The sequence below is a fragment of the Neolamprologus brichardi genome, chromosome 7, assembly GCF_056152115.1.
Source record: "Neolamprologus brichardi isolate AB-2024 chromosome 7, ASM5615211v1, whole genome shotgun sequence".
Classification (NCBI taxonomy): domain Eukaryota; kingdom Metazoa; phylum Chordata; class Actinopteri; order Cichliformes; family Cichlidae; genus Neolamprologus; species Neolamprologus brichardi.
This window is the reverse complement of record NC_142110.1, coordinates 27,503,488-27,519,068: the sequence shown is the minus strand read 5'-3', so window position 1 is coordinate 27,519,068 and position 15,581 is coordinate 27,503,488. Positions and strand designations below refer to the sequence as shown.

The window sequence follows — 15,581 nt, the reverse complement described above, 5'->3', positions numbered from 1 at the left end:
TGCAAAGAGGTGTCCTCCAGGTTTCAGAAGTTGGGTGATGTTAAAACCCAGCGTCACTGCTCACCTCTGATCTTATCTGTGATCTGATCATATCACCCGTGATAGTATTAGTTTCAATATGGCGGACATGCGGTGTCATGGCGTTAAGCAGAAAGGAGTGTGAGGTTGTTCAAATCCTCAGCACACTATTTTATTTTGTTTTGAATGTTTTCTTACGTCCTTGTGTATTCTACACAATTTTCCTTTAGCTCAATCGGAAGACATTAGGAACAAGGGAACACACCCCAGGTGACTCTCCCTAGTAGGGATGAGTATCGTCACAGATTTCTATAACTGGTTCAATTCTGATTCACAAGGTCCCGATTCGATTCGATTCAATTTTGACTCAGAAATATTATCATTCAGTACATATCCATATTTTTATATTCTTGTTTAAAAACCAAAGGTGAAACTTGTGATGCCTTTGTGTCAAAGTAACTGAGGATAAAACACAGAAAAGCATGAAGGAGATTTACCCGGCCTGGCTTTTTATAGCAGATAACCTTAAAAATATTCTGCAGTAGATCAAAAATTAAAGAACATGAATCAGCAGAACATTACCTGATGCTGCTGAAGAGAAGCAAAGTTACAGATGTTTCATTACAGACACAGCTAAGCATTTTGTAATTTGGCATCATTCTTTAAAGTTTTTTAGAACAGCACAAATGGCCGACAGCACTGAACACAACTACAGACTGGTGCATAATAAGCAAGCAATAATGCAGAAAATAAAGATTTTTGATGGTAAACTGTTCTTGAAGCTCACTGAGAGAAAGAGCTGTGCAGAAAGTGTGATTTTTATGTGTCTTTACGTGTCTGCGTACATGCCGTCAGGTAAAAGATCCACGCTTTGTATTTATCTTTTGTGCAGAATTAACCATTTGGCGGATGTTGAAATAGTTTTGTGAGTTTTAATCTGAGATTCTGGCATTTCTGGCAAAATACATTTATATTTTTAAAAAATCGATTCAGGATTTAATGAATAGATATCACTACGATTAAACTGAATAAACCCACAGCTATCTGTAAGCACCTGTTACCCTATGAACGCGCCTGGAACACCTTCAGCCAATCACAGAGCAGCAGCACACAGACTCAGCCAATCAACATTTTTAATATGTTCATCAACACCATGTCACAGACAACAACAACAACAAGTTACATGGTCACAAACAGGAAACAACAATGTGGAATTGGACAGTAGTTTCATAATAAAAGTCTTTCCACTTTCTCCAGCCAATCAGACAACAGAGCTATGGTGAAACAGCCTTTTAGCAGCTGTCACATCAGTTAGCGACTGCTGGTAAATTTACACCTGATTGGCTGGTGTTCAAAGTGGAAAGAACAGCCTTTTATTTTGCAAGATCCAGAAAACACTTAAAGAAAAACAAATTTAATTTGATATAAATATTTCGTAAACATCACCACAGTAACACCGACATTTAGACCACACCTTCACCCAGCATGGGAAAACAGGAAGAAATGAACTTTAACCTTCAAAATAAAAGCTCTCTGAGCTAATGCTGTTAACAAAACTAATGTCCAGGTCTCCTCTGTTTGCCCCGCCCCCCTCATCTTAACTCCACTTAGATAACATACTCGCCCCCTCAGCCAGCCACACGGTAGTTGGCATGAAACTCTGGCTGGATGTCACAGATGCGCCGCAGCAGCTCGGTTAGCACGGCCTCCCGGTTACTACGGTAACTGGCCTGGATACGATTCATCTTCTCCGCCGTGTCACGATCCACCTCCACGGCGCTATTACCATGGGAACCAAGAGCCTGGAGGGAGGGCGAGTTTGGGCGGAAACAGACAAACATTATATATAACTTTTATTTTGAAATAACTATTATATACACAGAGCACTTAAGTATAAAAACCAGGTTTACATTTATATAAATAAAGATTTAATAATGACTATTACTAATGATTTAATAACAAACAATACAAAAAACGTATTTAAAAAGGAAAAAAAGGAGTAGAAAAGAAGAGCAGAATCAGTTCTCCCAGCCTAAAGGCGTTTTCGAAATGCCAGAGTTAGATTCCCTTCACTCCTCAAACTGCTCCTCACCTGTAATCCCCTCCAGATACCTGCCTTATTAAACATTATCTACCCTAATCTCCTACCCAGCTCCTGGGTGAAGCTAAGCATGAAGTTCTGTCTGAAGGCCACAAGGGGCGACAGCTCCTGTACAGGTCTGTGGAAGCAGCTGTCTGACCTCTATAAAGACTGGATCACATCTGTCTTTTTGGCAGAAATGCTCATTTCAAGGCTTCAAAACGAGACTTCACAACAGCCCGGCCCATGTCTTAACTGTGCTGGCAGTACAGGAATGATATTCAATCACATATATTAAACATTCAGATTTTATTTTTTAATTATGGGCACTCCAATATATATATATATATATATATATATATATATATATATATATATATATATATATACAAATAAAATGTTTCAAAAATTGAAAGTGAAACAAAGAAGAAAATAAAGAAAGAAAGAAAAGTTGTTTCTGTGATTCACGCTAAATTAAAGAAGGAAAATAATAAATCATTCTTCAGCATGTAAACAGAGAGGAAGAGGAGGGAGGAGGAAGAGGAGGAGAAGGACCAGGGTACGTACGGCTGCCTCCTTGGTCTTGAACTCCTTCTCTCTCTGCAGGCGGTACTGTTCGATCTCAGCCTGAGCTTCTTCCTTCGCCTGCTTCAGTCGCCGATTCTTACCTGCACACGTCACAACACGAGAGAGAAACCATTTAAAGACTGGACTCAGATCAGTCCGGAGGTTTACAGGTAACGGGTGGAGGAGGGTGGAAGTTTAATGTCTGCAAATGAATTGACGCGCGGGTTATTGACACTACTGTGACTCTAGGTCACATGACCTCAGTGTTTCACCATCAGGAGACCGGAACCACACTGATCATGTGATAGAAAACTGCACAGAAACAGACACCCGCGCATGAATCATGGGCTGACCGAAAGTGAACACCCTGCAGTAACCGACCGTGTTACGGTTCTGACCCGGTCACGGAGCCGTTACATTGCCGCGAGTTTTCTCCTGACAGCGGAAACAGACCTGCTTCTACCCCGATCTGAGTCGGATCGGGCAAAGCTATAATCCCCTCCCTGACGTGCTCAGGGAGGTGCCAGCAGTCTGACGGAGGACCGATCCGATGATGCTGCACCGAGTCCGGTCCGTGTCTGACGTCAGAAGGACGCGAGCGGCCAGTAAAACTCTGTAAATTCACCGAATTACAGACCGAGTTCTGCCTTACACGGTTTCTGCTCCTTGTCAAAGGTAACAGTGGCCCCGCTGCGGGCTCGGCGCCCAGAAGGCCGGACTGGTACTCACGCTTGCGGGCCTCGGCCACCTTCTCGGCCGCCCTCTTCTCGGCCTGCAGCAGCTGCTGGATGCCCTGAGACTGGCTCGCCATGCTGGGTCACTCTGCGCGGACACACGGAGCAAGGTCGACGGAGAATTTGTGCTGCTTCTACCTCCTCTGTGGCCGCAGTCAGCTGATCTCACGTCACGCTGCAGACGGTCACGTGAGGAGAGTCGGCGTCTTCTTCTGTGCTCAGCATGCTGTGTATCAGCGCCCCCTGCTGGGCTGGAGGAAGGTTCTCACAGTTTCTCTCCACAGCAGCTCCATCATTAATAAACATTATTTACATTTTTAAATACTAATGTAAGTCAGGTTTTTATTGATTGTTCAGATTTTTAAACCACAAAAAAACAAAAGAGAACAAAATGAGACCAACAAACACAGAACAGCTGACAGCAGCTACATGTAACAGCCTTGAGCTCAAAGATCATAAAACAGAGAAGTCCTTTTTCATCACTGCCAGAGAGAGCAAAATAAGGCAGCCATTTATTCACATCAAGAGTCACTAAAAATTAAATGACCATAAATAAAAGAGAGACTCAAAAACTGATCACATACAAGCAGGTAAGACAGGTGTGTTCACAGGTGTGAAGACTCTTCTGTGCTTCCATTAGACTTGTTCCATGAAGGCGGACAAAAGCAGGGTCAGTTCTCCCAGCCTTCAGTCAGAAAGCTTATTGAAGGCGTTTGTGAAATGCCAGAGTTAGATTTCCTTCACTCCCCAAACTGCTCCTCACCTGTAATCGCCTCCAGATACCTGCCTTAGTAAATATTATCTACCCTAATCCTTGACATTTAACCAGCAAGTGACCTGAACTTCACAGGAAGTCAGAACCTCTGGACAGTGGCTATGAATCGACACATCAGCACCATCTGATAAAGCTCCGTCCCTAGTACTGGTAACAGAGGTGATGATGACAAACATAGAGGCAGCTCCTGGGTGAAGCTAAGCATGAAGTTCTGTCCGAAGGCCACAAGGGGTGACAGCTCCTGTACAGGTCTGTGGAAGCAGCTGTCTGACCTCTATAAACACTGGATCACATCTGTCTTTTTGGCAGCAATGCTGATTTCAAGGCTTCAAAACGAGACTTCACAACAGCCCGGCCCATGTCTTAACTGTGCTTGCTCGTGGGAAACCGACAGGAAGTGTCAGCTGCCGTGGTAACAGGAAGAGGAGGAAGCAATTCTGTACAACTAAAACACAAATGAAGCAAAAAAGTAAAAATACACAAAAAAGTTCAAATGCAAAACACGCATGTTATTGTAGCACTGTTATAGTGATACTGATATCACCATTATTAATAAAGAGAGTGCCGATGTCATCAACAGCAGTAATGACATCGGCGTGTCTGTGTGCACGGCTTCAGTTTGATTAAAGCTTTATTGTTTCTGATGTGATCAGTTCTGCGAGGAGACCCTTCCTGATTTCCAGTATAAATAAAATTAAAACAGTTGTCATGGCAACATTTCGGGCTCCTGTATTTTTCAGCTTCTCTAATGCAAAGGGCAATTTCTCAGTTGGCATCACCAGACAGCCTGGACCAGGTTACTGAGCCACACATCAGGATCAGCTGTAAGTTTGTCACGGAGAAAGTACCAGAGCAGGTTTCAGTCAGATCCATCCCAAAAGGTCTTACATCAATATTTAAGTGACTTCATAAACTTTTTTTGTGGGTTAGTTTATTCAGAAGCAGGCAGTGCACCATACTGTGTTTCTTCTAGTTTAAAGAACACTTCTTTCACAATAGCTGTTTAACATAAACTTATTTTTGCTTCTCATGTTCGTTGTGTAATGAATTATTAATCTCTGGCTCTCTTCCACAGCATGTCTTATCCCATCATCCTCCCTTCACCCCAACTGGTCGTGGCAGCTGGCTGCCCCTCCCTGAGCCTGGTTCTGTCGGAGGTTTCTTCTTGTTAAAAGTGAGTTATTCCTTCCCACTGTTGCCAAAGTGCTTGCTCATAGGGGGGCATATGATTGTTGGGTTTTTCTCTGTATGTATTATTGTAGGGTCTACCTTACAATACAAAGCGCCTTGAGGTGACTGTTGTTGTGATTTGGCGCTGTGTAAATAAAATTTAATTTAATTTATGAATTCCTCATACAGCGTGTTTTTCTTTTTTACATGCATTTGGAAGTTTTTGGTTTCTGCTGTGTTGTACTGTTGGACAGTTTTCATCTTATAATGTCATGAATATTCTTAAAAATGTGTCATATGCACCATCAATATGAACATTTTCCCAGTTGTGGATGAACAGGTCATTTTTAAAAGAACTCGTGGTTTCCTCTGGCCTTACATGTCTTAGTTCTTCCTCCGGTTGCTTTCTCTTGTAATAATTAGTGTCATCAACTGCAAACAGTGGCAGCCCCAGTGATGTCATTAACAGTGAGCTGATTATTACTTTTCTCTTTCATTCCTTGTAAAAAAAAAATACAGTTATTATATATGATAAGTTATCAGTCACAGTTCTCATACTGTCCAAAACCATGTCATCTAAATTTACTTCAGATTACACCCCACAGTAATCAGATTACACTCCACAGTAAACCAGATTTTCTGACTGTCTTTTGGCCGGTCAGAGGAGTCGTGACTGTCAGTGGAGGGCCAGTCTGTATTGTTCTGTATTCTTCTGAGTGATTCTTTGTTCTGTAGTGATCATAAAGCGGTTTCTTGTTTCTCTGATTTGTTTTGGCGACAGCACCTGAGACCATTTGTGGAACTAACCTGAGGTTGGATTTGAATTTCACCTACTGTGATTTGGCCTGTTCCTGAAATTGAAGGTTGACCAATGTTTTCAATTTAGACCTTTGCATTCAAATTAGGATTATTTAATGTTTCCAGTATGAAGCGTGAACACAGTGAGCCACACCCACCGGAGGTCTGAGGCTGACACCCACCGCTGATGCCGTCGAGTCCAACGAGAACGACACATTCTGACTGGCTCTCCCAACACCCTGAAAAACACCAATATATTCTTTAGTTCCCTCCTTCCTTCCTTCCTCCCTCCCTCAGTTCCTTGCCTTTGGAGTTTCTTGGGCTTTGGAGCATGATGTCACGGGAGGGCCACGCCCCCTCCCGCCATGACAGTAGGCCAGACAAAGCACACGGAAGCGTCAGCCGTGGTTCGTACGTACTGTGTTGTCGGTTGCAACGGTAGATCACACGATAGGGAAGGCAAGAAGCTGGAAAATGGGCTCTCTTTTCATCGTTTCCCCTCCTGGAGGCAATGGGAGGGATCTCATGTATCCGATAGTACTAAACGAAGACGTCAGGCTTGGATTGCAGCGGTCAGACGAGTGGATATCGAGTTCTCTGCCATCCCCAAACGAGAGCAATTGCCCACCTGAGAATTCATGTTGAGCGAGTAATAGGTAGTTTGCGTAACCAGTTCAAAATGCTACACACTACAATGCCAATCCAATTACTCATATCATGTGAGGGTGAAGACACAACACTGCTTGATAAGATTGTTAAGGTGTGCTGTGTTTTGGTGAATTTGTGCCCCCTGGTCAAACCAGGGCAAATGAAACTTGCTCTTGTTGAATATTCATAAAACTGCTGTGTTGCATGTACAGTTCATTGTAAATAATTGTACTTTCTGTAAAGTGGTTTCAATAAAATAGAAAAAAGTATGTTTTTTGTTTTGTTTTTTTTTATTCAAGATCTGTTCACATGTACTTAGCAAGTACATACACGTGAAATGCAAACTATTTACATGGCAACGCACAGATGGCATCAATCGTGAATCGTTCATCTAGAGCAATTTTTGGGGCAGGTGCTGAGGAGAAGTCAATGTTATGTGCAACCTCTGGCTGTATCTTGGTCATATGGTCAACGTACTCACAACGTGGAGGCTTAAAAACGGCCAAATCTTGTACCCAACCGTTTGTGAATCAGATGTGCGCCTCCAGGGATTTATAATTATGAAAATGATTTCCCCTATGCGCTGACTCCACAGACAAGGTACGCGAAGATATCGGGATAGGACAACGGCGGTAGGTTGTCTGGGTTTCCAGTCCACTGCCTTATTTCATATGGGTCCACATTACCGATGCACGCTATTTTTCCAAGTACCGTCTCTTGGCTTCTGGGTGCAATTGGTTGTGATACAGCCCTTTGTCTTTTGCGCTGATTTTAAGCATGGTTCTGGCAGTCCTGCTTCCAACACAGCGGCTGTATCCCAATTCAGGGTCTGCAGCCTTAAAGTACACAGCCTTAACGGTCCACAAGGGCCGCGTACTCAAAGACCGCTAAGGCCGGAAGTGCGAGGCTTGTGAAATGGGACGGTCTAGCCTCCGTCACGCTGCCCAGGTTGCCTAGCAACCATGATACTAACAGCTGGAACGTTTCATACAGCTTTGTTTGACAGAAATGAAGGAGAAAATCCTTTGTTCATTTGTTTGTTTGTTTCTACATGAGCTTTGATCATTATCTGTAAGATTAAGCTCAGCTATTGAACGGCGTATATTTTAAAGTAAAGGCTTTAAAACCAAGTTAGTACAAACGTCACTAATGTCATATAACTTTGCCGACATGTGGCCAACAGTAATGTTTTAATGTTCTTCGTTATTAAACATTTGGACATAAATAAGTGGCATAATATTCAGTACTTACTTAAAGTTTACTCTTCAGGTGCCCCTCATCCGCCGTTTTTTTCGGCAAAATTATCCACACCCACCACCGTGCTATGCATTCTGGGATATGTTGGGCCACAAAGTCTACACCGCCACAGCCTTAAAATTCAGGGAAATGAAGGACGCATTTGAGGGCCGCATTTCGAGCAGTCTTCGAATTGGGACAGCCTTCGGCGCGCCACTGTGACTTAATCGGCCTTAAAATGAAACCTTTAAGGCTGCAGACCCTGAATTGGGATACAGCCAGTGTGTTTGTTTTGATTTTTTTTGCCTTCTGACATGGCGCCGCGATCCCACAATGCACTGCGGCGTGACGTCAACTCCAAAGCCCTATTCCCTCACTTACCTTACTTCCTTATAAGGTATGTCCTCCATTTGTCTGTCAATCAAACTGGGAGGCTCCACCAACTCCTTCCTGGAGACATGGTAAGGACACACAGTATTCTGAGTGCTGGAAGTAATTGGACTACTGCAAGTAATCAGAGTACTCTGTAATGTGTAACTTACTGGATGTGTTTCCATATTTGGTTGTCAGGACTGTGGCTACAAACACAACAAGTGTTAGCAATAGCCTTTAGCACATGTTAGCATTGTTACCATTGTGTTTTACTTACGATTGGGTGTGGCGGCGGCGATGGTGGCAGGAAGTTGTGTCAGGACCGTGGTCACTGTGGCGACTGTTAAGTACAAATGGGGAATTATGGATACAGTTAGCTCAGTTAGTATCAGTGTTAGCCACACAAAGACGCTAAGCTAACTTTTTTTTTTTTTTACCATTTTGGGGGTCTTCTTCGGCGCCGCTCACTATTACTTGACATCTTTTCTGATTCGCTGCCGCTGCTCGTGTTGCCACGGGAATGAGACCTGCTGGACAGAGAGCCAATTAAATATCTTGAACGGTCAACCTGAGGGTGGGCAGACCATCATGACACACAGAGGACAAACATGAAAAAACTTTTGAATAAAATTCAGAGGGTGCATCCTCCTGAGGCTGCATTTGGAGGCCGATTACGTCACATACATTGTGATGTAGGCTATCCCAATTCAAAGACTCCTTCAAATGCGGCTGACAAATGTGTCCTCCTTTTCCTCAGATTTGAAGGATGGGTCAGGTGTATCCTTTGTGGCCTGCCATATCCCAGAATTCATAGCGCGGCACAGCCAATTCCAGTTTCCTCACTAGAGCTGGCGAGAACAGCGAACTCCCGGCAAATCGTTTTCAACCCCCTGCGGTCTTTGCTACTCAGGTTAAACATGATATATAAGTCACTCAGATAACTTAAAAATGTTTGGCTTTTTCCAGTGTTTTATCTGTTTATGAATAAATCAGTTTGGCTGAGATTAAAGTTATAGTTTTCACATACCTGAATAAACATTAAACAGAAAACTGATTAAACAGAAGTGTGAGATAGTAGAAAATTTACTCCAATGCCCTGTTATATTTTACATAGCAAGGAGCAGACGGCTGACTTTATTAAACTCCACCGAGACAGCGGTGACGCAAATCTGAAGGTCTCGGTCTTGGATGCAGTTTCCGAATTTGGACACAGCTTTTATTAGAAACAAATGAAGGCATTGAAGAAATGACAGTTTCCTTACCTCCTCCTCTGCTCTCTGATTGGTCGATCTCCATCAAGACTTCTGCTCCGCCTTAAACACCAAAAGGAAAATGTGTCATTTTAGTTCCCTCTTTACCTTTCCTTCCTCCCTTCCTAACTTCTTCTTTCCCGTTTTTCTTACTTCCTCCCCATTGTCCTCCCTCCCTTCTTTCCAACTTCCCATTTCTTTAATACCTTTCTTTCCCTATCCCTTCCTTACTTTCTTCCTTTTTTAATTTAAGCCTTCCTTTCATCCTTCCTTCATTTCCTTTCTCCCTTCCTGCCTTACCTTTGTGGTCTTCCTGGGACTTGTTCGTCTTTGTTGGTGTTTGGACAAAACTTTGGGTTGAACAGACCACTGTTTCAAGGAAATTGGAGATTACAGTGGTAATCAGATTACATTCTGCATTAATTAAATTACATGCATCAGTAATCAGATTACACCTTGCAGAAGGTTGTTTTAAACGTACATGTTTGTGTTGTTTTCCCATGGTGCACTGGGCTTAGCATGATCAGGCTTCGCCCTGCCCTCTGACCCTCTGCAAGTTCAGACACATGATATCATCAAAATACATCATCGCATGTCAGCATCACATGACATCAGCACATTCTCTCACCTCTGAACAGCAGGTAGTGCGCTGTGTTTTGTTATTAGTTCGCTACTGAAACTTGGCTTCTGATTGGCTAAAATAGAGAAGTGGGGACATAGCTGTAGTTTATTTTATTACAGGAACAGATAGTAAAACCAAAGCATGTCTTCCTAAACACACCTTGACGCGTTGCCCTCACACACACATCAGCTGATGCCGTTTTGTTGTCAATGCCATTTTTCAACAGACGGAGAGACGGAGTTTTAGAGCAAGTGAAACTGGAAGAAAAGGATGCATCATCAGAAATGTGTGTTTCTGTGTGTGTGTGTGTGTGTGTGTGTGTGTGTGTGTGTGTGTGTGTGTGCTTACCTATTGTGTTTCAGTTTGTGTGTTAAAAGGTTTATCTCTGACATCCTGAAAACAAAAAAAAATTGAGTTCTGCGTGAGTGCGTGTCTGTGTGTTTCTGTGCATGTGTGTCTGTGTGAGTCTGTATGTGTATGGGTGTGTTTGTCTCTTTTTTTCTCCTCATGGATCTGTGTGATGTCACAGAGTGCAGGTATCCTTATTTTTTTCACTATTTCCAGGTTTTCTGACACATGTGAAATGGGTAAAGGCAGGCTCATGGGGTGATTTGAGAAGAGGGAAAGGTGGAGCCTACGAGAACCAGGTTTAGTTTATGGAAGCCAGATGAGGGGCAGCCAATCAGAAGAAACCAGGAGAAGCTGAAACATTTTGTTTCAGAATCCGATACAAAGTGTGCAGAGCTGAATACCTGGAGAAGGTGAGCAGATTAAATATCATCACAGAGGCCAGTGTGCATTACCTGAAGAAGGTGTGATGTTCAACGCAACACTTCCACAAATGTTTGCAGTTGCGGCGATCGGATGTTTGGAAGAAGAACGATGTCTCTGAACCCTGAAAGCCATGCAGTTTCTTTTATAAATAACGTTTTTGCATTTTTAAAAAATATATTTTTTATCTAATGATCACTTTTAGCATTAGCTTAGCATTAGTCACCCAATAGGAACTCACGTTTCTGCCTGACACTCTGAGCTCGAACTTCTCGTCTTTGAAGTGAAGTTTGATGATTCGCTGCCTGCAAAAGACAGCAGGCTGAGGGTCACATGACTGAGGTCATATATTTCTGTTTCCTCTTGTTTTGGCCCCGCCCCCTCCTTGCTGCCCCCCTTAGCTGTTAATCCTCCTGACCATGACTCATTGTCTTCATCTCAGAGATTCCACCAGAAATGTTAACACACATTTAAACTGATCAATACGTATCATTAAATATTAACACTGATATGAACCTTCTGTTTGGGTCATATCTCTGTGATGTCATCCAGGCGTTTTTAACCTACCACAGATATTTTCCCACCAGCTCTTTGTTCTTGAAGATGACCACTCCCACTGGTGTTGGACCCAGGAAGTACTCGGTGTGGTTCTCCCCCTGCACAAAATCATGGTGTCAGCACGGATTAGTGATTGATCGGCTGAATTTCTTGTATTGATCAGTGATCAAAAGGCTTACATAGGCGGCGAACAGAGAGACGCCGTACATCTGCAGAGAGCTGCAGACAGACAGGAAGTGGCGCTGAGCCTCAGAGCGAGGGACGCCACTGCACAACAAGAGAAAGAATCAATCGATCATTCAATCAATCAAAGGGATTTCTTTTGTTAGTGTGCAGCTCCATCTTTTGTCATGTATTGATTATTGATCATTTTTTAACATTTTTGATGGTGGCAGAACAAAATAAAATATGCGATCAGGTCATGTGATTACAGAAACAAGACCTTTAACAGCACAGCATCACTTCCTGTGTACCTGAGCGTTTTGCAGATGAGTTGAACTTCCTGCGTCTCCTCAGCATCTGACGTGTTGTCCTCACTCTGGTTGCCTCGATCCGCTGAAACAAACATGGGAGATCAATAATGAACTTACTGACTGATGAAAAAGCCACGCAGATGAACGGGTGTACAGAATTATTTTGATGTCATAAGTCACACACGAGAAAAAACATATTCTGAGCAAACATTTCATTTTACTCATTTCATTTGCAAAAGTGCTCTGATGTTTTCGGAGACGTGCAGAATCAAAATCAAAGCCTTTTCTTTACACATATGCAGGTGTTAAATTCTCTAATATGTATTATATATGGTTAAAATACATCAAATGCAGTAAGTATACACGTTTCATAAAAAGTCTTTAACTTTCTTATTGGCTTTAGCCCACATAATTAAACATGATCTTGAGTTTCACACTCTTTTTATTAGAAATAATCAAATTGTTACATGCTTAAATTGACACAAAATGTCAGAAATCTTCTCTGTCAGGAACACATTTTCTATATGTATATGCAGCACAAACTTATGCACAAAGAATGTAATGTAATGCCTGTATTATCTTTTTTCGTGTGTGACTTATGATAGAAAAATAATTCCATACATTTTCTTCTCACCCTGCAGCATCAAAGCGCACAGCTGAGCTCTGAGGTGGCCGGAGCATGACAGGCGACCTCGACGTACATCCTGACAAAGTTGGAGGTAAAATTGACGCCTGACACAGGAAACACATGAGTTGCACCAAGGGTATTTAAAAAGCAGGTGAAATTATGGTGGCTTAGTCATGCCAGAGGGCCACATAAGGCCACCCATGTTGGGGAGGGGGGACCTTTAAGGGCACCCGTGGCAGATGGCCATATAAGGCCACCTTTGATGAGGTGGCAGGCTTGTTGAGACCGATATGATGCGTTTAGTGTTTCATGGATTTGTTAGGATGCACTGAAACATACCGGGTTGTTTCCTCGTTCAGCTTCGATGGATCTTCAATGTAAAATTTGACTCCAAAGTAGAAAATGTACGGCGGCCCAGCTGGAACAAAAAATGAGGAATGTGCTGTTTGAGAATCTGAGGATAAATCAATAAGACAGATCATCTGATAAATTTCATGTTGCAGCTCACCGAGCTCTTTGTGCTGTGACAGAGTCTTTGAAGGATCCAACCAGAGCTGAAAGAAAAACAAACAGTAACTGCTGCTCCTGAGCGTGCTCAGTTTGGACTTCTTGTTTGTGTTCTCACCGTCTGCTGCCGGTTGTCACAGAACTTTAAACCGAAGAACTGAACCTCGACCACGCCTAGCTCAACGAACACCAGCTGCAAGACGGAGGCCGCCTTCGATGATCTCTGAGGACAATACACTGCGTCACCTTCAGAGCTTTCATCACTCACAGAGACAGGATGCTGAAGAACTTATCAGATCTATCAAACCTATCAATTCAGTTCAATTCATCCATTCATTCTCTTCCACTTAGCCTTATCGGGTCGTGGGGGGATGGAGCCTATGCAAGCCACTATAAGCAAGAGGTAGGATCAAGGTCAAGTTTATTTATATAGCACCTTTCAAACAGCCGATGCTGCACAAAGTGCTTAACAATATAAAAATGGCATTAAAAAGCAACAATGTAATACAACAATAATAATATAAAACAATAATAGGACAATAAAAGAATTAAAACAATAACCACAATTATTAAAATAAGACCAGAATACTTGGGTCATAGTGTGTTAAAAGCCATGGCATAAAAATGTGTCTTTAGTACTGATTTAAATTGCTCAAGTGTTTGTGCAGATCTAATATTTAGGGGGAGACTATTCCAAAGTCTGGGACCTGCCACGGAGAAGGCTCTATCGCCACGAGATTTGAGATAAGTCCGTGGGATGGACAGCATTATTGCCAGCCTGACACAGTGCTAATTTAACACAGAGAAACAAACAACCATTCACACCTATGGGCAATTTAGATTCACCAGTTAACCTTACCCCACTAACTGCTTTTCTTTGCACTGTAGGAGGAAGCTGTAGAACCTGGAGAGAACATGCAGACTCCACACAGAAAAGCCGGCAAGGCTGAACTCAAGAGCTTCTCGCTGTCAGGCAACAGTTTTAACCATTGTTTTACCGTTCTGCCCAATCAGTTCAATGCAACAATATATAAATAGATAAACCACCACAACAATATATATTGTAAGGTAAAGACCCTACAATAATACACAGCTATCAAACCTGTCAGGTTTTCTATTTTCTACTGCCACTGAAATCAAAGTTCATAACAGGAAGTTCTAAATGATGATCTTTGAAAGTCAGTCCCCTCTAACTGCATAGAGGTTTGATGGAGGCCACAGAGTGGTGACAGTCTTACTCAGAGGAGAGAAGAAACGGCCAACAGGAAGTCAGCACTGACCTTGATGCCCTGTTCGACCGTCAGTGTCAGCTTTCTGTTGTCCAATAGAAGCACTTCTCCGTAAAACTCCTCCTGGTTGCCCCGGAAACAGGTCATTGTCCTGTCATGAGCAGAGTTACAGCCTGATGAAGATAAAGGTGGCAGCTACAGAGTGATGGTGATGATGAGCATGACATCTGAAGCACCTCAGATACAAACCAAAGAATCAAACTGAGCCCTGCATGATGGGAAATAGTCACCAGCTCCTCTGCTCACCTGCTGCTGATCCTCCTCTTCCTCTCCTCCTCTGGTCCTTTGTCAAAGTCTGCTCTCCTTCTTCTCTGGTTTCTCTGGGTTTGTTGCTGTGTTACTATAGAGATAACTCCTCCCCCTCTCCTCTGATTTCCATTTTGCTTTGTGTTTCCCTTTAAAAAAAACTTCAACAAATAATTCCAAAAAGCAGGTGTGTGTACAGAATAATTTGAAACAGAACTTTATATACAATCGACACAAATTTTAAGTTTCACTGATGATCAGTTTTTATGCTCAATTTATCACAAATTTTAAAAATCACTCCAGCCTGTCTGATGCTTCTCACTGAGGCTCAGTCAGCTAATTTCCTCTGTGTGTGTGTGGGTGTGTGTGTGTGTGTGTGTGTGCTGCGTTCACTGCCTCATTAACCTGAGAGCAGGATTAGCAGAGGCTGAGGTGGATCCCTTGAACGCCGCGTCAACACAAAAACGACTTTCAGTGTTTAAAGTCGATCAATAAAAAAAAAGATTAATTTAAAGAACTTCTGCATTGTGATGTTTTATTAAATCAGTTTTAGTTCAATATTACTGAGGAAAGATCATTTAAAACATCATTACTTTTTTTCACCGCTTACCCTTTTCAGGGTCGCAGGGTGCTGGAGCCTATCTCAGCTGTCTTAGGGTGAGAGTCAGGTTACACCCTGGACAGGGCTAACACAGGCTAACACAGACAACCATTTGCAACTATTGTTTCCAATTAACTTTTCCCCACTAACTACATGTCTTTGGACTGTGTCCACACAGAAAGACCCCAGCATGATGGTAGAATTGATCTCAGGACCTTCTTGCTGTGAGGCAACAGTG

The 15,581-nt window shown here is 42.6% G+C and overlaps 2 protein-coding genes across 2 annotated transcripts; both read right to left on the bottom strand.

Annotated features, from left to right (window-relative positions):
• Positions 1-1,553: 1,553 nt before the first annotated feature.
• atp6v1g1 (ATPase H+ transporting V1 subunit G1) lies at positions 1,554-3,594 on the bottom strand. The gene is made up of 3 exons (XM_006782204.3): positions 3,395-3,594; positions 2,666-2,766; positions 1,554-1,820 (listed from the first exon to the last, which is right to left on the bottom strand). The coding sequence occupies exons 1-3, from the start codon at positions 3,474-3,476 to the stop codon at positions 1,647-1,649; spliced, it is 357 nt and encodes a 118-aa protein (XP_006782267.1). The 5' UTR covers positions 3,477-3,594; the 3' UTR covers positions 1,554-1,646.
• Positions 3,595-3,693: 99 nt separating this feature from the next.
• Positions 3,694-14,788, bottom strand: epb41l4a (erythrocyte membrane protein band 4.1 like 4A). The gene is made up of 23 exons (XM_035913457.2): positions 14,743-14,788; positions 14,488-14,587; positions 13,326-13,430; positions 13,209-13,254; positions 13,040-13,118; positions 12,707-12,804; positions 12,073-12,154; positions 11,779-11,866; positions 11,609-11,697; positions 11,283-11,346; positions 11,074-11,165; positions 10,619-10,663; positions 10,430-10,527; positions 10,277-10,343; positions 10,130-10,198; positions 9,949-10,017; positions 9,661-9,711; positions 8,836-8,925; positions 8,676-8,738; positions 8,569-8,604; positions 8,408-8,476; positions 6,301-6,381; positions 3,694-4,619 (listed from the first exon to the last, which is right to left on the bottom strand). Exons 2-23 carry the CDS (start codon positions 14,581-14,583, stop codon positions 4,538-4,540), a joined length of 1,659 nt encoding a protein of 552 aa, XP_035769350.2. The 5' UTR covers positions 14,584-14,587; positions 14,743-14,788; the 3' UTR covers positions 3,694-4,537.
• Between the last annotated feature and the right edge of the window lie 793 nt (positions 14,789-15,581).